At 45.4% G+C, this 22,353-nt stretch overlaps 3 protein-coding genes across 3 annotated transcripts; 2 read left to right on the forward strand and 1 right to left on the reverse strand.

Moving 5' to 3' along the window:
- Nucleotides 1-2,307: 2,307 nt before the first annotated feature.
- LOC101768197 lies at nucleotides 2,308-5,412 on the reverse strand. The gene is made up of 2 exons (XM_004956084.4): nucleotides 4,939-5,412; nucleotides 2,308-2,852 (listed from the first exon to the last, which is right to left on the reverse strand). The coding sequence occupies exons 1-2, from the start codon at nucleotides 5,232-5,234 to the stop codon at nucleotides 2,591-2,593; spliced, it is 558 nt and encodes a 185-aa protein (XP_004956141.1). The 5' UTR covers nucleotides 5,235-5,412; the 3' UTR covers nucleotides 2,308-2,590.
- Nucleotides 5,413-8,157: 2,745 nt separating this feature from the next.
- LOC105913749 lies at nucleotides 8,158-9,488 on the forward strand. Its single transcript, XM_022824275.1, has 2 exons — nucleotides 8,158-8,765; nucleotides 9,449-9,488. The coding sequence occupies exons 1-2, from the start codon at nucleotides 8,158-8,160 to the stop codon at nucleotides 9,486-9,488; spliced, it is 648 nt and encodes a 215-aa protein (XP_022680010.1).
- Nucleotides 9,489-10,132: 644 nt separating this feature from the next.
- LOC101762654 lies at nucleotides 10,133-11,668 on the forward strand. The gene is made up of 2 exons (XM_022824667.1): nucleotides 10,133-10,643; nucleotides 11,389-11,668. The coding sequence occupies exons 1-2, from the start codon at nucleotides 10,245-10,247 to the stop codon at nucleotides 11,395-11,397; spliced, it is 408 nt and encodes a 135-aa protein (XP_022680402.1). The 5' UTR covers nucleotides 10,133-10,244; the 3' UTR covers nucleotides 11,398-11,668.
- Nucleotides 11,669-22,353: the final 10,685 nt, after the last annotated feature.

Consider the following 22,353-nt stretch of genomic DNA (forward strand, 5'->3'; position numbering starts at 1 on the left):
GGTGGATAACCAAGTACGACCACATCGTTGAGCAGCTTTGCGACTACCCGTCCATTGATTTCGCCAACGAATGTCGCACACAATGCTTCCCAGAGGCCGTCGTTGGTCTGCGCATCCACGACGAGCTCGCCATTGACGCCGCACGGATGCAAGACAATCCAGGATTTCGGCCAGATGCTCGACGACGCTCATCATGGCCGCATCCTGACAATCATCAAGGAAGAGGAAAAGGAAGTTGTTGCTGCGGTGGCGGCGACAGTACCAAGGAAACAGTAACTCTGCGGCGGTAGGAGCCAGCACACCAAGACGGTCGAGGGTGACAAGCCACGGCTCGTGATCATCTCCCAGAATGGGTTGCGCGTGATCGAGAATGAGGCTAAGCTGGTGCGTGCCGCGAAGGGCACCGGGTTCCGAGGAAGAGGAGAAGGAAGCTGTTGCTGCAGCGGCGGCGACAGTAATGAGGAAACAGCAACTCTGCAGCGGCAAGAGAAGCCAGTGCACCAAGACGGCCGAGGGTGACAAGCCACGGCTAGTGATCATCTCTCGAAATGGGTCGCGTGCGATCGAGAATGAGGCCGAGCTGGTGCGCGCCGTGGAGGGCGCCGGGTTTCGTGTCGCCAAGGCATCACCATGAGCATCAGTGAGACAAGGCGCGTCTACGGAGCTTGTTGTGGTGGTGGGAATCGGGCCATAGGCGGTCAGTGGCGAGCGGGGCAGCGCTCTGGGCGCGGCCACGGCGGCAAGGCCGCGTTCCGGTGAAGCGGCAGTGTGGGTTACGGGCGGAGGAGGCGAGCTCGGGGTGGAGGGGATTACCAGCGTTCGGTTTGTGGGGTCAGCTGGTGAAGATGATGGCCGGAGGGGTGCCGTCGACGGTGAGGTCTTGGCGGCGGCGGGAGGGGCATGGGTGACCGCGGGATTTGAAATCCTTGGCCCTGTGGCTGCAGGCGCTTGTAGAGGAGAGGATAGGGAGGTCAGACAAGAGGTCGGGGTGCGGTGGGTAGTGGCTATTGGACAGAGACGGCTGGAGCTCGGCGCATGAGCTTAGAGCGGTGGCGGCCATGGCGGGTGGCAAACCCCGTGATGCCCAGCTGCGGGGCGCGGCAGCTCTGGGTCGATTTGCGCGGCCATTGGCGATGGGGATGGTCGCGGCGGCGGCTGCGGCTGCACGAGGAAGAGATGCACTGCCGCCGGGAGAGGAGGGATCTACCGGCGTTGGGGTGCTGCACGACGGGAAGACGGAAAGAAGAGAAAAAACAATGGATTGGGGAAGGATCGGTCTCCTGCATATATGCGGGGCAATGGAGGCGTTTTTCGTGTCCGCGCATTTTTACAAGAAGCATTGGGAAGCTATTGGAGGAGATTTTTTTTTTGTTTTTCCCCTAAATAAGGTTTTGGGGTAATTTTAAGGGAGCTTTTGAAGTTGCTCCGAGGAAGTGAAGTTTGTTGACATATTTCATTTTTAAAAAAGCTAGGAGCAGTCTTTGTTTTTTTGACCAAAGATACTGTTGGGGTTGGATACCGTCCCCGAAGTTAGGAGCCAATCAGTTGTAAATAAGAAAACAGCGAGAAAGTGAAAATAACTTTGAGCAAGCAAAATATGCTCTCCTCCATTCAGAACGTGTCCGTTTCCATTCATGATGCTCCTGATTATAGATTATAGAGTCGTGACTTTTATACTTTACAACTGGACGCCCCTCTTATAACTTTATTCGAAGGATATTCGGATTATTATAATAACATTACACCACTTTTACCGTACATACTTTAACTCATCACTTTACAGTTAAGACCCAAGTGGTCCATCCCCTCTCCAGCTTCGCACCGTCTAGATCTCCACACGCGAAGTTGATGCTCCGTGTCTGCCTTTGATTCCTGCGAAGACAACATACCTCTTCGCATCTGGAGATTGGGAGTTAGAAAACTGCTAAGTCAAAAGGTGGGGGTGCATCGCGAAATCCTTTTCACCAACAGATACTTTGCCCCTGCATTATATTGAAATGAAAGCAAGAAAGTTTGCTAGGATAATTACCAACTCTACAGAGCATTTTTCATAAGAAATTAAGAGCACTAACCTACTATATGTCCATATGGTATCTCTTCTCTTCTTCTCATTTGTCCTGCTTGAGGAAATTGGCCCTCTCTGGGGCTAACTTGTGATGAAAGTAGGTTGTTTTATGTTCTACAGTAACGTTGAGACTCATAGTAAAAGAGAACAGAGGAAGCCAATCTTCCTCTACCGACTGACTTGGACCTTTCACGCTCGTAGTCTCTCCTCATCAGAGAACGATTTTCTTCACGCAATGGGGGAACATTAAACATCCTACAGCCGGAAACATTAAAACAGCCATGAGATGAAAGTACATACATATGAACAGCAACTACGATACATGTATTCCATGTCCAGAATCCAACCCAATAATCCAAATAGTATACAGCCCAACCGAGAAACCTCATACAAGAACCTAGCAAAGAAACTGCGAATCCAATAACCAATTACACCGTAACTACTAAGGTAATGTTAACAAGAACACTGCATTCCTCCACCATGAAACGAGCTGAAAATACCGCAGCCGGTCTTCAGCGACCTCTTTTAGTTGTAAGGGCCCATGCCAATGCTGGAGCCACCGTAGGGTGCGCCACCAGCGGCATCGCGCGACTTTGAGTAGCTGAGGTAGTAGACCTCGCCCAAGATGGCTGTGAAGAAGGTGAAGGCCGCACCAGCGGCAAAGACACCCTTGCGCACCGTCTCACAGGAGAGGGACTCGCCATAGAAGATACCCCTGTACCGAGTGTGGTACGCATTGCGGACTGATCCCGCCAGCAAGCACGCCTCCGCAATGAGGAAGGTTACCCTGTCAATGGGAATGAGACATGTTATTGGTCAATATTTGGATGGGAACTGCAATTGATATTACTTGAATGATGAGCTTTTATTTTCATATATGCTGAATCAATGTTTTGGATGCCAAATGCGTTTGATATATTACGAATGCACACCAAAATATAGTATAACTCCAATCCACACATACGAATTAAGAATCTCTGTTCATGTCATAACAGCTTGAAGCCGGCAGTGATAGTTTCACTATATGGATTGAGGAAGGGAAGCAAGCAAGCAGCATCCAGAAAAGACAGACAACTGAAGTGATTCCAAATGAAATTTAACTGTGGCACAGGCTATTGTGAATAGATTATTGTAGATGCTTCCACCAGAAGGTTTACCAGGCAAGGACACAAACAAAGCAAGGGTATTAATTGATGTTGACTTAGGAATTGCTTCGGAAATGTCACTGTCACATGGTGATCTCAAGAGCAACAGATAAACAAATTGATGACAAATTATTAAAAAACTAATGTGGTTCCACAGGTACATAGAAAAACTTAACAGAAGTCAATAAGTGTGCAAAAAAATAATCATAAACTGTCGGTACTAAAGTTTAATTGGTTAGGATATCAAGGCATAGATGGTGAGCTGTAGCAAGGTATCTAACATTGCTTTTACTTTATTGCAAGTCCATGACCAACTGATCAGCTAAGCTAAGGGCATTCATAACAAGGGGACCGTTTTGAGAATGGCAAGATTGCAAGACGTATTATTTGATCCCTCCAGTAAAATTAGCCAACAGTTGTATCATGTGCATTCAAATTATGAAGAAATCTGTCTATTGCGTATCATTTGCTGACTTCTATAATTTTTATATAAATAGATATATCTCAAAAATAGTTCGCAAGGTATCTTGATGGGCTTTCTAAGCATACTATGGTGAAAGTAGTATTTCAGAAGCTGCGATTGCATAAAAAATCAATCACGTGACACTGGAAGGGCTTTCAACGTCTCCATGATATCACAGAAAAATATATTCAACAACTGTTACACAAAAACTCTTCCACACATTAAATCCTACAAAGCGACCCGCACAAGTACACTAGGAGCAGTTGTAAATCTACCATCAAGAATATAGAAATCTAGCAGATCTATGGCATGTACTGAAGTCAACTGCTAATAGCCTCGTACCAAGGACTAGTTAAATTATTAACAGGACATAGCTTGAATATCAGAAACATGGCAGTACGTCTAGTGGAGCTTATAGCTTACATGAGGCGACAGAAATGTCAGAAATGGAGGACACCGCTGCTATCAACTTTGAGATGCTGAACATTGAGCCTTGGTGTGCAAGTGCAGCTTCTGTAATGAAAGCAAAAGCCGCAGGCCAGCAGGTAGGCCCTACCAGCGGGGGACTAAACTGGAAGAGGTGGTTGCGTTGGCTAGAGAAGTAGTACGATGGATTTCAGTACCTCACCACTCGCTCACCAAAAAAGCAATGGAGTGAAGCAGGGATGTTTGGATATTTAGTCCGGACTAAAATTCATGTCACATTGAATATTTGGAAGCTAATTATTTGGAGGCTAATTAGGAGGACTAAACATGTAGCATCACATTGTCAACTCATGGACTAATTAAACTTAATAGATTCGTCTCGCAAATTAGTCTCCATTTGTGCAATTGGTTTTGTAATTAGTCTATGTTTAATACTTCTAATTAGTATCTAAACATTCGATGTGACAGGAATTTTAGAAGGCACCTAACTACTTGAATTTTAATTTTGTAGACAGGACAGCGACATTTTACCGCTAAAGCAAGATGCACTTCACCTAATAATATTTTAAAGAGGGGGAGGTGCCCAGCGCAAGATTCAGTTCAAAATTGCGAGATCCAGCCGAAGGCCACCTGCGGCAAACGGATCTTAGCTAGCGCCGGCAGCTCAGACCACACGAAGCAAGGTGCAGATCCCACCTCAATCTGCTCCGAGAACTGGATCTCGGAGCACGGGATCAGCCATCCAAACACCCAATCTAGCTTTGCTGTACGCCCCCGGGCCGCAGAAGAGGTAAGCAATTGATGGGTGGGCGATGCCAATCGGGCTGGAGACTGCTTACCATGTGAAGAGGAAGAGGATGAGGGCGCAGGCGCGGGATCCCCCGGGCTTGAGGCCGCGGCCGCAGCAGAAGCAGCGGCTGGCGGTCATGAGCACGACCTGGGCGGCGGCGAGCAGGAGCAGCGCGCCGACGCCGTATCCCGTGGCGATGTCGGAGTCGTAGACGCAGAAGTCGTACTCCTTGGCGGCGTCCGGGGTGACGGTGGCCCGGCTCCGGCGCTGCTCGGCGGCGACGCCCAGGCCGAAGGCGATGACGTCCAAGAGGATCACCACCGCCTGCACGATGATGGACGCCATCGCAAGAGCGAGATTGCTGCGCTCCCCTGCTGCTTCTCTCCTCTGTTCTGCCCCTCTCCCTTGTAGCTGCTGGTGGTGGTGTCCTGGGGATGGTGGTGAGCTGAGAGCTAGCTGGGGGTGGTGTCGGGCGTAGTTAAAGGCAGTGCGGTCGCGTGTCGGTGTAGAGTGCGGTGCGGAGCAGGGGAGCGCGGAGTGAGCCTCTGCTTTTGGGTGGGCAGTCACGCGGCGGATCTGGTGGAGCGAAAGGGGACCGGCCAACGAATGCGGGTGGTGGGCGGGGCCACATGGCAGCGGCTACCGGACGGGCGTTGCGTTCTCCTGCCGACTGCCGGGTTGGTGCGGTGTGGCATGTCGCCGACGCCCCGGTACCCGATGTCCCGACGGGGCACGGAGATGAGCGCCGCGAGGTGTCAATGTGTCACGTGTCACGTGTAGTTAGTTTTTAAATCCGTATTTTTATATTTGTTCATGTGCAACTTTTTTCCCGAACACTACGTATACAGGTGTTCGAAATTCACCCTACGAATGCCCAATATATGCGTGTCCAATAAATTTTAAAATTAATAAATTATCACAAACATCCGGTTATCGATAGACACGTTGCCTGCCACTTAAAAATATCATAATACAATTCTATAATAAATACAAGAAAATATAGCACATACGTCACAAATTGGAAATATAACTTCCTCAATGATTCTTTGCTGGGTATTGATGCTATTCGACGAATGGGTTCATTATCTTTTTTTAAGAAATAAGTTTTTTAAACACAGTACTAACACGGGTATATATAAACACGCACATTCACGCTCACACTCACCTCTATAAGGGCTCCTTTGGGAACTCAGAACCCCGAGGGGATCCCGCTATTTTCCCTGGGTCAGAAGCCCACGCGGGCATTTCACCACGGGCCGAATCGCCTCCTCATTTGGGAGCCCATTGGACGGGGAGGCCAGACCACATCCGCGAGTTTTTCCCGGGGCGAGCCGTCCTCACCTCGAGGCTCCTGGCGGCGCAACCCCCTCCGCGTCGCGCATCCAGGCGCCCCCCCCCCTCCGCGTCCGCATCCCCATCCTTGCCTGTGCTCGCCCACCGCCGCCGCCGCCGTGCTCCCCCGTGCCGCTGACGACCGCATCGCGCCGCCGCCCCCCGTGCCGCTGGCGACCTGCGAGCGGCGTCCGTGCGGCTCCCCTGTTCCTGCACCTCCCCGTCGTGGCGTCGCCCGTGCGGCTCGTCGTCGCCTCCCCGTCGTCTCCCCATCCCCACGCCGGCTCGATCTTCGCTGGAGATCTGCTCCGTGACTGCCCCCACCTCCGGTGATTGCTTCGTGGCTCCGTGACTGCTCCGTGGCTTCGTGACTGCTCCGTGACTCCGTGCTACCTTGCCTCATCCTCCGGTGAGTCTTCCTGTTCTAATTCCAAGATCTGTACATAGATTGCTTTGACTTCATATTGCAAGAACAAGTAGGACTGAAGATTTGGGTTCCAGCTCGGCACCAGATCAATCGCTTTGATGCGGATAATAAGATCTGGGTGCCAGCTCGGCACCAGATCAATCGCTTCCTGGTCGACTAGTTCCATTTGTGTTCTGATTGGTCCTTAAGGGGGGGTGTATGTTAATTCAATTGCTGTGCGCAAATTTTGGAGCTGAACTGTTAATGTTTGGCTGCCATTTTCTTTATTAATCCAATTTTTTAAGGTGTAAATTTGGAGAATGTTCGAGATTGCAGTACTGTCTGTCAGGTTGGTTCGTTTTCTTGGCAATTATTTGCCGTTTGCATTTCGAGCTACCTTGTTGTGTTGGAACTTAATACCAATGTGCATGTGTACTATTTGCTGTCACTTTCTTTTATAGAAAAGATGTTTTCTTGCAATATTTCCTTATCTTTTTGTCGGCCATTTTTTGTCATTGTCATGATTAAGAGCATATCCAGCAGCTCGTCTGTCTATACCCTATTACAGTACTACAGACTTATAGCATGTACGGTGCTTCAACCCTCCATTGCCTTGCTGCCCCTAGATTGGAGCACTGAGCACTGATTGCAATATTCATCTGTAGTTTTGCCACCATTGTCGACAACACCCAATGGGATTTCCCTTTTACATTCAGAAGGCAATGCCGATACAAAAAAATGATTTATGGAGTTTAATGGAAGGAAACAATCAATGTCTAAACTGAAAGTTTCTGTTGATATCATCCACATTGCATTTGAGTATAATTTGTATATCATCAGTATAGATACTGCTTCTCCAAATGATGTTGTGGCAGCAGTATAATTTAGTATTTATCTTTTTATGGATCTCACTGTTGGTGCATTGTACATGTATTTATTCCATCATCTAGAATTTTCCTCCATCATCTTGTTCATTGTGATCGTTTGTTCTTCCTTGTGATCGAATTTATTGGATCTGATCGAGTTGCACTTCCTTTTTAGTTCTAGCTTCCAGGATTGAAGTGTGCCCCGTTCTTGATTTTACTGTTGGTCCCTTCAACAATGCTGAATGCATGCTCGATCTATCCAGTTGTTGGTGTTTTGTTGGTTCAGCCCCATTTCTGCACTACTTACATACCCCAACAATTAACATTAGTTAGGAAAGTTTGACTAAATTTTGCTAGTATATAGTTCTTTAATTTGTCACAACTATTGCATGATTTATATTATATAGTTTCTTTGTCCCAAGGCCACTGGTGCAGTACTGCTATTTTCAGCTATAAGGTCTGGACTCACTTTTGTGTGAGATCTATAGATTCTTGTGTATTTCAGCTATAGTCGAACTTATAAGTGCTGCATAAACAAATTGATGTTGGTATATATTAACTATTTCGTTAGAATATTGACAGTATGCATTGTCCTCTTTTTTCTAGACCATATGCATTTGAGTAACATAGTTTACTTGCCTTACCATATACATACATATAGATAATGGAATCTTGGGAGGATGAAGTTAGGAGATTCATGCTAGAGGAGGAAGAAGAGGATGACGAACTATTCCTAGTTATGGTTCCCGCTCTTCAGCAGTGTTTATATGAGGAGAAAAGGTCGGAGCATACCTCAACTCTGCCTGGTGCTGAAAAGGTCATACAAATCTTGGAAGGCCACGAAAATTGGTGCAAAGTGGAGTTCAGAATGGAACCTGAGATATTTAGAGTTATAGCAAATTATCTTAGAGTGGAGAACTTATTACGTGACACCCGTGGTGTTAGAGTTGAGGAGCAGCTAGGAATGTTTATGTTCATGCTCTCTCATAATGCAAGCACCGATAGGCTAAAAAAAGAATTCCAACATAGTGGTGAGACAATTCATAGAAAAATAACAGAGTTCTTCGATATAATTCCAGCATTGACTCATAGATTCTTGAAGCTCCCAAATGTGAGTCATACACATGTGAAGATTGCATCAGACTCTCGCTTTATGCCTTTCTTCCAGAACTGCATTGGGGCCATTGATGGCACTCATGTTCCTATCACCATTGCACAAGAAAGAGCCGCTCCCTACAGAAATAGGAAGGGAACCTTGTCACAGAACGTCATGTGTGTATGTGACTTTGATTTAAATTTTACTTTTATCTCGTGTGGTTGGGAAGGATCTGCATCCGATGCAGGGGTCTTACGGTCTGCACGTGCGAAGGGTTTTCGTGTTCCTGTGGGGAAGTTCTACCTTGTAGATGGTGGATACGCAAATACTTCCTCATTCATTGCTCCATACCGAGGAGTTAGATATCATCTGAGTGAGTTTAGGAGACATGGAAATCAGTATGCAAATTATAAAGAATTGTTCAACCACCGGCATGCACAGCTACGCAATCATATTGAAAGGGCCTTTGGTGTGCTAAAAAAGCGGTTTCCAATCCTGAAAGTTGGGACATTTCATCCAATAGAGAATCAAATTAAAATTCCAGCAGCAGCTGCAGTATTTCATAATCTCATTAGAAAGCTAAATGGGGATGAAGGGTGGCTAGATCACCAACCAAATAATATCAACCCATCTGATTATGTTGAGTTGCCAGAGGGGGATAACAACTATCCAAATGAATTGCAATCAAATGAAGGAAGCACCCTACGAGACCAAATTGCTCTTCAGATGTGGGCTGCCCATAATAATTAGGTGAAGCATAAATATTTTCATGACAGCTTGTATTGTTTTTTTTACTTCATTGCTTATTTCTGTATTATTTTTATGACAACCTTTATCTAATCTTGTTTATTTCTTGCAGCCATGTCAACGGAAAGAGCTACGTGGAGCTACACGTATGAGAAGGGACTTGTGGATATTCTGAAAGAGCTTGCCAACGTCCCAATGTTTAAGGGACAAAATGGGTGGACTACTGAAGGTTGGAGGAATATCACAAATAAATTCAATGATATGTTTCCAACGACACATTTCACGAAGCAACAAGTGCAAGAAAAGGAGAAAGAGCTAAAAGGAAACTATAAGATAATAAAAGAAGCGAGGAAAAGTGGTGTTGGCTGGAATGACACTTTGGGTATGATCATTGCAGAACCAAAAGGATGGGAAAAGTTGATTAAGGTTAGGTCTCTTAAATGGAGAATCAACTTTATATAACAACCCTTTATATAACAGCTAACCTTTATACAAACCATCTAATCATATTTTTTTTGTTGTACTTCAATAGGATAACCACAAAGTTGCCAAGTTCCGTAAGAAGCTATTTCCTTTATTTAACAGCTTGGAATTATTGTATGAAGGTAATGCTTTCATCTTGTTGTTCATTGCCTCTGTTCTTGTTTTAGTGCTATGGTGTGGATGGTGCTTTAGAGAGTCACTTCATTGTAGATTATGTTCCTAGTTTGAACTCTCGCTATTGTAGATGCTAAGATGTTGATATTGTTACCTTGATTATTTGTTTAATAGGAAGTGTGGCCACAGGGGATTTAAATTTTACATCAATTCAGCCACCACCGCAAAGAACTGAACCCACTCCCCATAACAGTGAGCTGCCAACTGAACCCACTCCCCAGACAAGTATCTCAGAGCAAAGCAATCATAGCATGGCATCTATTGATAGAAATCTACTCAGTTTTGGACTTGGTGGTGTAGAAAGCATAGAAGTTCAATCTGCTCCAGCTAGTCGTAATTCAGAGGACCAAGATGTTACCGGTGGAAAGAAACGCAAACAAAGTCAGATGGCTGCAAAACTTGGGGATTACATTGACTTTAGAAAGGATCAAATTGGAAAAACTCTAGAAAAGTTAGAAGAGAAGAGAAGACGTGAAGAAGACTACTCAATTGAGAAATGTATTGACATTGTGGATGCCATGGAAGGGCTATCGGATGAACAAAAAGCTGATGCAAATGAAGTTTTCCAAAGTGAAACAAACAGAAAAATATTAGTGGGCACAAAAAACCCAAATGTCCGGCTGATTTGGTTGAAAAAAAAGATTGCTCAGGTATGCTCCCTTTCCCTTTGCTCAGGTGTGTTTGTTGGATTAGGCTATTTGAGTCTGATAAGTTAATCTGGTCTTTCATCAACAAATTTATAGGAGTGTGGCCATTATATATTACTGTAAGTTGCCACTTCTCCTATTGCCTAGTTGTGCCAGATCTTTGATTTGAGTTCTAGCTACCTGCTTTCTGTAAACCAGTAGTATGCATGCATAGTAATTTTTAAGTTGTGTTACTTGGCTTACAAATAATACTATATTGGATGATTGCTTCCTGTTTTACGAGCATCAATTCTTTCCATGTCTAGTCCTGCTAGTTTCACATTCCAACCGACTGGCCTTGCTAGTTTCTAGTCACAGTTTCACATTCCAGCCAGCCGACCTGCACGACGTAGCAGTTTTTCATGACAAGTTGGGGTTGGTACTTGAGTCCACGAAATCTAGGGGTGAAGTCAAGTGTCAACTTTGTTGCTGCACAAGTTTGTTGGCTTCATGCTAGTGCGTGGAGAAAATAGGCATGGTTAGTAGGATGTTGTCTAGTCCATTTACCATTTCTGTTACCGTCTTATGTGTGATTTGGGCACAAGCCAAACTAGATTAAGCAGACAACTTAAGACAACTTAGGAAGCTTGTGAAATATAAAATGCTTACCAAATCATGATAAATTCATACTGTACAATTTTAGAAGATCAGACTAAAATTGTTTATTGTTTACAACTTTTCAATGCTGACTGTTGTTTATTTTTTTCAGAATCAGTGAACAGTGAATGGTGGAAGAATATGAATAGGAGAAAGCATGTTGGAGGGAAAGTCCTTGGCTTATTTTACTAGCTAAATCTCTTATACAATAATTAGATTATGTGGCCACAGTTAAGTTGAAAGCATTGTAGTTAATTAAGTAGATGCTTAAAACATGCAAAGAGCATCTGTTCATTTAGTCCAGCTGGATGCGAATGTAATTTGGTGATTGATGTTGCTTGTTGACCTTGTAGGCATGTTACGGATTTTATTTATCAAGTTGCTATTTTTTATTTTCTAATTTTCCCCCTAATTTTTAGGTATTTTTGGAGGTATTTTTTAGAAAAGAGATGCTGTTACCTTAGTACCTTAGGACTACTACTGCATGCCATGTATTCTGGGTTAGCACTTTTTTTTTAAAAAAAAAGAAGCGTGCAAGAAGACACAGGCAGCCGGAGGCGCACACACAGCTGGACAGGGCAAAAACCCTCCTGCTAGGCTGCCCCCTCGCGTCAGGACCCCAAACAGCAGCGGGGGAGAGGGGGAAGCACTGCCCTGCGGTGGAGAGGATTCCAAAATCCAATAATATCCCCGTGGGATCATTTCTTCCCAGGATTAATTAACCCTGTGCTGCCAAATGAAGCCTAAATGTACACATGCAACCCTACCCCTATTAACATATCAGTGAGATCGATCTCGAGATTGAAAAAACAAAGTGGCCAATTGGAATGGGTAGCATAGGTCGGGTATAGACCAGAGTTGAGCACTTTACATCGGGTAAACTCTCGTACTTCCTTATACTTCCTTCTTTTGTTCGAGGGAGACCATACATTTTCCTTCATTACTCGGATTCAGGTAGAAAGTTTTAGAAAGGTTGTATCATCAGGAGTTATGATTTCGGGAAAATCTGCACCCAGGAAAACCGGTTAGACTGCCTTGCCAAGGCGATCAGACCAGTTTGGTTTGTGTAGTCCGAGTTAGGAGTTGTATTTTGACACAGGATTTGTAAGGATTTCAACTCCTAATGAGCAAGACCTCCCCTCCCTATAAATATAAAGGGCCATGGCCGATGGAGAGGTATCCAATCAATAAAAAACAAATCAATCTATTATTCTTTGCCTTTTTACATTTCTCTCTTTGCCCTAGTTTTTCCAACCCATTTTGCTTTTCTTCCTTCGTCTCTTTAGCGTCTAAGGACATTCTAGGTGGCATGCCAACCCTAGAACAACCTAAGGTGTACTTGCCTTGACAAGGTTCCTCCCGGATGAGCGTTCGTTGGTTTCTTCGCCAAGCTCGCCGGTGAAACCGGTCTAATCGGCCATCAAACCAGCCTGACCAATCTATGCAGAGGAGCTGCAGGAAGCCCCTCTGCACATTGCATGTTTGAGTGCTTTCATGTGTTGGCTCTAAATTTGCGCCAACATTTTAACAGGTCGGATGCGCAGAAGCTACCCATTTTGTTTATATCCTAATACATTACACAGCATTAGATTAGATTACATACGGGAGAGGTGCAACCGGAACGTAAATTATTATTCCCTCTATCCCAAACTGTAAAGTTGTTTTAGCTTTTTCTAAATACGTATTTTTTCTATACATCTACGTATAGATTCTGTATAGATATATAGTAAAGGTAAAATGATCTACAATTTGAAACGGAGGAAGTAGTTGACTAAGGGGGTGTTTGGAAACACACTGCTAAATTTTAACACCTATCACATCGGATGTTTGGATACTAATTAGAAGTATTAAACATAGTTTAATTACAAAACTAATTGCACATATGGAGTCTAATTCACGAGACGAATCTATTAAACCTAATTAGTCCATGATTTGACAATGTGGTGCTACAGTTACCATTTGCTAATGATTGATTAATTAGCCTTAATAGATTCATGTCGCGATTAAACTCCATCTGTACAATTAGTTTTGTAATTAGCTCATATTTAGTCCTCCTAATTAGCATCCGAACATCCGATGTGACCCTGCTAAAGTTTAGCACCTCATATCCAAACATCCCCTAAACATATGAGTTCAGTCATAGAATTTGTGCCTCATACTTTTACTATGTCTGTGGCTGGATCTGGATCTATTTATTGTTGTGCATTTGGGTAGCGAAATTTATCCGTTTTGCATCTTTTTTCGTGCAGTAGCGAAATGCTCTAAAACACTCCCAAACATAGTTTAGGATTTTATGGAGTAGATTGGATGCGTTCGTTACGAAAAACTCCGTCAGAAATTCGCTACCCTGAAACAATACATTCGGGTACCGAAACGCTCCTATTTCGCATCGTTTTTCATGCAATAGCGAAATGCTTCAAAGCACTCACAAACATAGTCTATGGTCTAGTGGAGTAGATTAGATGCGTTCATAGGAAAAAAATCCTTCAGAAAATTCGCTACCTAAAAATAGTGCAACAGTGCATTTGAGTAGCGAAACTGAGTAAAATGTGATCATCCATATCGAGTCAACGACTCGAGTAAGGATCGAGAAACTTTACCCGTGGAGTTTGCAATGGGTTCGGTGCTTCTGCACATGTTGGCCACTTGACCTGTGTATCATTCGCTCGCAGCTCTTTTTCATGTCATTATGGCATTCCTCTCCCCGCAATGTTTTAGCTTTGCCAAATTGCCACCCAAGCTAATTAAATTGGCTTATTTCGAAAAAGGAAACTAACTAAGCCGCCAATGGGTGGTGAAGCTAGCTTAACAGGTTATACGCTTGCTCCTTCGTCTCGGGCTCTCATCTGGCGTGCTATGTTTTACGGGATGTTTGGTTCCCACCATGAGCTAAAATGTACATTTTAGTTGGACTAAACACCCAAACACCTGAACTAAAAGTAGGACTAAAGCCTTTAGTTCTTTAGTCCATAAAACTGGACTAAAATAGACTAAAGAATGCACATGACACCCCTGCCCCTCATTAATTGCTCCCTCCCGCCCGGCTCCCTCTGCCGGCCTCCCTACCGTCCGGCCACCGCCGCCCTCTTGCCCATCGCCCGGCCGCCACCCCCGCCGCCGTCACCTCCCGACGAGCGTGGGAAGTAGCGCGCGAACGGTTCCGCCTTGGACCTCGACCCCGACAGCGCCGGTGAGCCGGAGGACCTAGGCATGGCCCGCTCCCGCCACCTCAGATCCAGGAGGAGGAAGGCCTAGGCGTGGCCGGCCACCATGCCTTCCACCGCTGCCGCCCCTGCTGCGGCGCCCAAGCCCCACGCACGCCCGCCGCCACCGGCCTCGCTGCCCTCCCGCCCGGCCCCCGCCGCCTCGTTGGGATGAGGAGAAGGCAGGGGACCGGAGCTCGTCGGCGAGGGCGTCGATGGGGGTCGGGCCTAGGGAGAGGCGGTGGTGCTTGGTGTGCCGGTGGCCATGGGGATGGGCCACGTTGCTGCAGGTGAGGAGGGAGAGGAATGGAGAGGGAGGGAGCAGACAGCAGAGGAAGCGTTGGCGCCACGAAGGAGTAGGTGTCGGGGTACGAGGGATAGGGAGAAAGGGTAAAAATGTCTTTGTTCAACAGCATTTATGGATTTTAATCTATTTTAATCTATGGAACCAAACAGAGTTTAGTTATGGATTAAAGTTGGACTAAAATTTAATCCATGGACCAAAGAAGCCTTGCAGTCAGCAAGCGAGCAATTTCTTTTCAGGACAATACGCAAACACAGTTGTCTACCACAATGGTTTTTACGTGACCCGCTGGCCGCTGTGCGCTGTGCTTCTCGATCGACCGCCTCGTGTGTAGGGCTGTAGGCACACACGTGGTAGTTGTTGGTCAAGGGTCCTCCGCTCGTGACAACTTGCTTGCCTTGCACAACCACGAATGTAATAAACCGGTGGCAGTCCTGCTCCTGCCATAGATCAGCATCTAGCGCACAAGAGCAGTGTCGGAATTTTATTTCGTATCATATTGTCAGTTTATTTATTTGGCAATGCTTGTACCTGTTGCAAGGCGTGGCTAGCTGACGCCGGGACATAATACGGGAAATTTGGAATTCAGCTATGCGCCCAACACGAAGTAACTCTATTTCTTCAGCATAGATTTATTCTATTCTTATAATTGTAAATTATAGGTCACTTTGATTTTTCTAGATATATAATTTTCATTATATATTTAGATATAACATATAGCTAGACTAGTGACGGAGTGAGCGAAGGTAGACCTGACCAAACCTTGGGCTGAGCTCAGGCCGTTCCGGCAAAAAGCCCGATTTTCTTTCGGGCCTAAAATCTCCACCCAAGTGTTGACAATTGTTAGCATGTCAAGTTGTGAACCGTAAACGTACGGATATGTTGTAGCTCTTCCCTCAGAGTATTCCCCCAAGGTTTATCAATCCGTGGAACTTATAGCACAAGATCTATTTCAAACTAGCATTGTTAGTATTAACTTGATGTTTATGAGAGATTCAGATCAAATCCACTAAGCATATACAGATAGATAACAGATAGAACAAAGGTAACCAATCTAGAGCAACCAGACTACGCATATATTGTAATTCAGAGCATGCATAGCAAAGCAACACAGATATGATCTTAGTAAAAAGCATCTTTAAATCTACACCTCCGGTCCAGATCCCGAAACCCCCCACCTTACACAAAAAGATTCTCTTACGATCACCTCTGTCAGCGCAAGTAGGTTAAGAGCATGATCATAAAAACATGTCATACTCATCGGTAGATCAGGCATGCAAATCTGGTCACCACGACCACAAGAACACCCTAGGCAATTTATCATCGATTCATAGATTGAAAAGCAAGCAAACCCGATAAAGCATAAAACCATCAAAGAAGATATTTAGATCGCTAAGAATATAAACACATCTATTACTTCACCATGAATGACTGTACATCACAAGATCACCACCGGGATCCTACCTTGATCTTGATGTCTTTTAGCTCAAGAACTCCAGTGTCATCTTCCTCGCAGGGTGATAACGCTAGCAGAGGTTCACCCACGCTAACTCCCGACAAACTGCACGGCTCTCGGCTCTCTGGAGAGGTATCCCTTAAGCTCCTTCTGCTTCTTTGTTGCTTCACGTCGAGTACATCGTCCTGGATATCGGACTCGATGGATTTTTCAGGGTATTTATAGTCTAGAGAGCACGTAGCAAAAATTGGAAGGCGAGGGGGCAAAGGAAAACCCCAGGGCGATAGGCCTGGACCTTCCTTTTGCTCTCTCACGTCCTGCTTCATCTTCAAGTCTCCTTAGGTGCTCTGGAATCCTCTTTTCACTTGCATGTGGGCCTGGCACGTTGGTAGCTTCGGGATAAGATTGATCTTCAATGGCTTTCCATCTTCGCTTGATCTTCTCCGATTCCTCTTTGATTTCGAGATTGTCCTTGCCATATCTTTATAAACTTAGCCCCTAAGCAATGTTGGAGAGCTACTTGCCAAAGATGGGCACCAGGGGGTGCTAGAAGATGCCAGGCCGATCGGCCTGGGCTCCTCTAGGCCAATCGGCCTAGCCCCTTCCTAGGCCCGTTGACCTTCGCCTTTGTCTGGTTCGACGCTCGTTCAGCGCTTTATCCAAAAATATACTTTTAATCCCAATTTCCAGCAAAAACACAAACATCCTCCAAAATACGTTGCGCATGTAAAAATGACCGGTTTACTAGGTGTAATCAATAGTTTATGTATTAAATTCATGTTATTATTAAAGATACATAGGGGTAAAAGTGTTAACGAGTGTCAACACCAAGTGCACCCGTTAACACCATCGGACCAACAAAATCGGGCCTAATTCAGATCGTGCTTGGGTCATTCCATCATCTTTTTTCAGTGTAAATGTAATTGATTTTATTATTCAGGCTAGGCTTGAGCCCACCCTTTTTTGCCGTGAAAATCAGCATCTCGCATGACCCTAAATGCATGTCGGGTCGGGCTTAGCCCATCGGACTTAGGCCGGACCTCTTTTGCTCAGGTTTAAGTGAAGGTGGAAGGGGCTCATTTCCTTTCTTCTTCCCCTCCCTTCCCTTCCCTTCTTCATCCTCTCACTTCTTCTTTGAACTTTTTTCCTTCAAAATGGATAGGGCTCAAGGGGGCTCCACTATTTGTGGGGTGGTAGGGGCTTGATACCCTCTAAACACACCGTTAGATCTGTCCCTTACCTACATGTATAGCAGAAGCTATGTATACCTAGAAAAGATAAAACAACATACAATTTGAGATGGATGTTTCAATTCTTGACACTAGTACAAGTGTACAACTTAAGGTGTGTTCATTTCTTTTCCATGCTTTAGATTTCAAGACAAGATATCTTGACTACTTTGGAACCCTCTCACAGAAAGCCAATAAAAAGGGAGAAACACCACTCTTACCCTTGCAAGTTCCTTTGTGTTGTTGGCTGGTTGGGCAATCATGACTCCATCATTCCCCGGCACCTATCATCCTCCACTCTCATGGCCTTCCCCTATCACTAGCCACCTCCCTCGTTGCACTTGCTATCTCATTGGCTTCTCTCTTGGCATTCAATCCCGGATGTCTCCAATTCTCCTGCACTTGCATTGACTCTTTTGATGACCTCCTTGACCTCTCTCATATCAATGATGGTGTTGGCATGAGGATTATCGATATTGCATTGGTGCTAGCTCCCCCATCTACACCGCCTCTTGCCATCCATGCTATATCCATCACCTCCTCAACCATGTGCCCCCGCTGCTTTTGCATAGTCATAACCAGCTAGATCCATTATTACCTAGGCCATCCTCTTTGATAGGAACTACCACACCGATTAGCCGCATAGCCCCCTTCCCAGCGGTGCTTAAGTGAGTAAAAAACAACCATCGGTCTATACGTTTAGGTTCACTGTAAGATTGTTAAAAGACTCATGTAGCACATCTCTTAATAATCATAAAAATTGTATGGCTATGCAATATCAGAGTCACTTCTTAGAAAAAACTTCTAAAGGTGTTGTAAGACTGGTAGCCAAAACTCTTCCTACGAGCTCTAACCCTAAGGCAGATGGGCGGTTGGAGTAAGAAAACAACTTAAAAGCACTGGACCTTACTAGTGTGTTATAGCATTTCTAGCAGATTGATTTCCCCCTTTCCCCTTTATCACCTTATAGGGGAATCCCCTTTCATAATTTTAGAGTTTTAGGGAGAGGTGCTACAGCAGATCCCTTTTCCCCTTTCCCCTTTCTTCTCTTCTGACACTTGGGACCCACCTGTCAATGGTAAGAAAACCTTTCTTCTTCTTCTTCTCCGTTTCTCTCTTCTCTCACCGTTCTGTCTCCATTCTCGCCGTCTCTCGAGGAGAAAGGCATGGGCGGGCGTCAGCCTCCTGCGCATTGCTGCGCATGAGCGGCGGCCCATGGCTGGGATGACGCGCGCACGACGGCCTCCCGCGAACACATGGCCGGGACGGCCGCGGCCTCCCACGGAGGAGACAAAGGGTAGCTAGGGCGAGTGGCGCGGAGGGCAACTCAAGCGGCGGCGAGCTAGTCCGATGCTTGCTGGCGGCGATGGGCGGAGGGAGGCGGCTGATGGCGCCGGACGGTGAGGAGTTGAAGAGGTAGATCATGCGGCCAAGAAATTATGAGGCTAGCAGATCCTACGGTCGGAGAGAGAAAGGAAGAAAGGGAGAAGGAAAGGGAGATGGGTGAATTGCCCTTTGTAAAGGGAGGGGGAAGAGAGGGGATTGAGAAAAAATAAAGGAAAAAGTGAAATAGAAAGGGAATCTGCTGGAGCTTCACTAAGTCCCTTTTACGGTTGAAAAGAGAAAAGGGGAAAAGAGAAAAGTGGAAAGTGGATCTGCTACAGATGCTCTTACATTATTACTAATTTTTGTTAGGGTACTTGCAAGTGTGTAATTTGAAAGGGTTTTTTTGGCTAATTTCGTAAATTGTTGGAGATACAAATCAACCCCAAAGATAAACAAAATTAGAAATATAGTAACAAAAATGGAAAAGGTTATGAAAAGATAAGATACAGCAGCTCGTGGGCCTAAGGGCCTGTTTGGGAAGGGGGTGTTAAAGTTTAACACCCCCCTTTTAACACCTTTTTAACAAAATGGCTGCCAAACACTTGTGTTAAAATAGTAGTGTTAAAGTTTAACACCTCTTTTTTCATAAACACATGGATGGGGTGTTAAAATTTGCTAAAGGTATTAAAAGTGGTCTCCCTCCCAGATTATTCCCCGGGGTGGCCCCTTTTTTTTTCTATTATTTTTCAAAACCAGCCGGAAAAGGGAGGCCTCACCTCCCCCCCCCCCCCCCCGGCATCTATTCCCCCACTCCTTCCCCCTCCCGCATCTGTTCCCCCAACCCTCCCCTTCCCGCATCGCTTCCTCTGCGCCCGCTGCCATCTCCTCCCGCCGGCCATCCATCCCGCCCGCGGGTCATCCCCTCCCGCCATCCCCTCTCCCCGTTGTCTCCCTCCCATCACCTTCCTCTCCCACTCCATTTCTTCCCCCCGCCGTCATCCCCGCCCCGCCACCAGGAACTTCCCTCCCGTCCTTCTTCGTTTCCTCCCACCGCGTCCCAAATCCACGGCATCCACGTAGCTAGGAGTGTGCCGCGTTGCCCTGAACCCTTCCCCGGGGCTCATGGATAGGCACGGCGAAGATGGATTGCAAGAGCTTTTCTCCCACGCGAATCCACCTTTCCCCGCCAGCGGCTTCAACTTCTTCTCGTAGGCGGAATCTTCTGGAGCTCCTTGTGAGGGCTTGCAAGCCCTGGATCTGAACTCCCAGGCTGAAGATTTCGCCGACCTCAACTCCTACTCCGAGATGCTTCGGGGAAAAGGAGCACCCCGGGGCCGCGGCACTCGTACCCTTGGCTTACACGTGCCTTGCAGTGGAGGTAGAGGAGGCAGCAGTAGTAAAGGAGGTGGCGGCGGCAGAGGCGGCGGCAGCAGCAAAGGCGCCGGCGGTAGCCGGGGAGGCGTCAGCAAAGTACCTGCGACGAGGTTTCTCTTCGTTGGTTCCTTGCACGACGGTGCCGGCAGCAGTGGCGGACGCAGCGGAGGCCGTTCCTACGGCCGCGGAAGACGTTCCAGCGGTTGTGGAGGTATAGCCACTGCTGATGATACCCAATCCTTTGGTGGAGAGGATTGGGTTGATGTTGACGATGAAGATGGTGGTGCACAGAATGTCAAACTTATTTTCCCCACCTCCAGGGTTAATTCTGATACTCATCCTATTCATCTGTTCATCTGTTTTAGCTTTGGTAGGTTACAATGTGTGTTCATCTGTTCATAGTTTTGGTAGGTTACAATGTGTGTTTGCTTAGTCCATGTTGGTAGGTTAGAAAGATGAAATGGTTAGAATGTGTTGCTAAGGTTCATCTGCTCAGGTTGTTGTTGTTAGTTAGAAATAGGAATTTGTGTTAATTTTGTGATGGTTAGTTTTTACACTGTGATAATGTGCATTGTTGTAACCTCTTCTGTGTGTGATGGGTTTCTATGTCTCTGTTATGCACTAGATAAGAACTGACAAGGCACAATGGACAGAACCAAATACCAGGCTGTTTTGTGATTTATGGGTTGAGCAGATTAGATTAGGCAAGTGTCACAAAGGATCCATGATGGCAAGAGATTTGAAGATAGTTGTTGAGAAATACTACATGGTCACTGGGTCGAGACATCACAAGTTCCAGATCAGGAACAGAATTAATCAACTGAAAACTTTGCATTCTTTCTGGAAACTAATGCAAAAGGATACTGATCTTGGAAGGAAGGCTGATGGTACTATTTCTACCCTAGATTGGTGGTGGAAAAAACACCAAGGTGAGGGGCATTCACTAAATTTGCAATTAGTTTGCAGTAACTTTATGTGCATTCCTGTATAACCTCAAAATCCATTTGCAGGGCAAATATAGTGAATATAAGAAATTTCAGCATGGTGTTCCAGATTACATTGATCACCTACAGGAGATGTTTCATGATGTTGTAGTGGATGGCTCTACCTCTTTTGTGCATGGATGTGAAGAGGAAGAAGAACAAGATGGTGAAGATGTACAGGAAGAAGATCAATATGGTCCAGATGGGTTTTTTTAATGAATATGATGACAGTCTAGTCAGCAATAACAGTAGGAAGAGGGGAAGTAGCAACAGCACCAAGTCCACTGCCACTAGTCCTGCAAAGAAATCTAAAAGCCCTTTGATGAAGATGATGAGCAGCCTAGTTGACAAGTTGACTACCTCTGAAGATAATAATGATAACATATTCAGGAATGTGGGGGAGACTCTTGCTATCAGTCTCAATGAGAAAAGACAGAAGCTGACCCCTATGCAAGAGATGGCACAGTTTGTTAAGAAGTGTCAACAGTTAGCTTTGGAATGTGGAGCAACCCCAGATACTGTTGAGTTCTATGCAGGCAGACACTTATTCAAAGATCCCTATGAGAGGGAATTTTTCTGCAACATACTTACTCCTGAAAGAAGGCTGCTTCACTTGAAGAGATATTGCAAAGAGAATAATATTGTTGAGTTAGCAGTAGCTAGTGATCCTAAAAAGTGAATGTGGCTGTTTGGAAAATTAGAGTTCCTTTATGTACTAAGTCTGGTTGTTTGAACAATATGTGGTTGTTGTTCTTTTTAAGGATTGAATGTGCTAAATATGTGGCTGTTTGTTATTTTTATGGATTGAATATGCTAAAAATGTGGCTGCTTGTTCTTTTTAAGGATTGAATGTGCTAAATATGTGGCTGTTTGTTATTTTTATGGATTGAATATGCTAAATATGTGACTGTTTGACTGACATGTTTTTGTTTGCTGCCTTAGGATGGCGATCAGCTTTCCTCAAGTGAATCTGATGACGACTTTTCTAAAGAGATTCTTACTTTCAAGAAGATGAGACAGTATCATCGTAAAAGGACTCGGGATATATTGAATGCTGCAATCATGATTGGTACGTACTGTGATACTTACATGGACAAAGGTCCAAAGAGGGTTGCTACTGTGTCGGTTATAGAATGGGTGCAGGAAACACTGTCTAGCATAACCTCTTGCTACAACATGTTTAGAATGTCAAACCCATTATT

This window comes from Setaria italica, chromosome II (genome assembly GCF_000263155.2).
Source record: "Setaria italica strain Yugu1 chromosome II, Setaria_italica_v2.0, whole genome shotgun sequence".
Lineage (NCBI taxonomy): Eukaryota > Viridiplantae > Streptophyta > Magnoliopsida > Poales > Poaceae > Setaria > Setaria italica.

What these genes read in the sequence shown, in the direction of transcription:
- LOC101768197 (XM_004956084.4), bottom strand. Translation starts at nt 5,234, where the DNA reads ATGGCGTCCATCATCGTGCAGGCGGTGGTGATCCTCTTGGACGTCATC. An exon ending in ATCCTCTTCCTCTTCACATG is followed by an intron (nt 2,853 to 4,938) that starts GTAAGCAGTCTC and finishes TCCCATTGACAG; the next exon opens with GGTAACCTTCCTCATTGCGG.
- LOC105913749 (XM_022824275.1), top strand. Translation starts at nt 8,158, where the DNA reads ATGGAATCTTGGGAGGATGAAGTTAGGAGATTCATGCTAGAGGAGGAA. An exon ending in ACCTTGTCACAGAACGTCAT is followed by an intron (nt 8,766 to 9,448) that starts GTGTGTATGTGA and finishes TATTTCTTGCAG; the next exon opens with CCATGTCAACGGAAAGAGCT.
- LOC101762654 (XM_022824667.1), top strand. Translation starts at nt 10,245, where the DNA reads ATGGCATCTATTGATAGAAATCTACTCAGTTTTGGACTTGGTGGTGTA.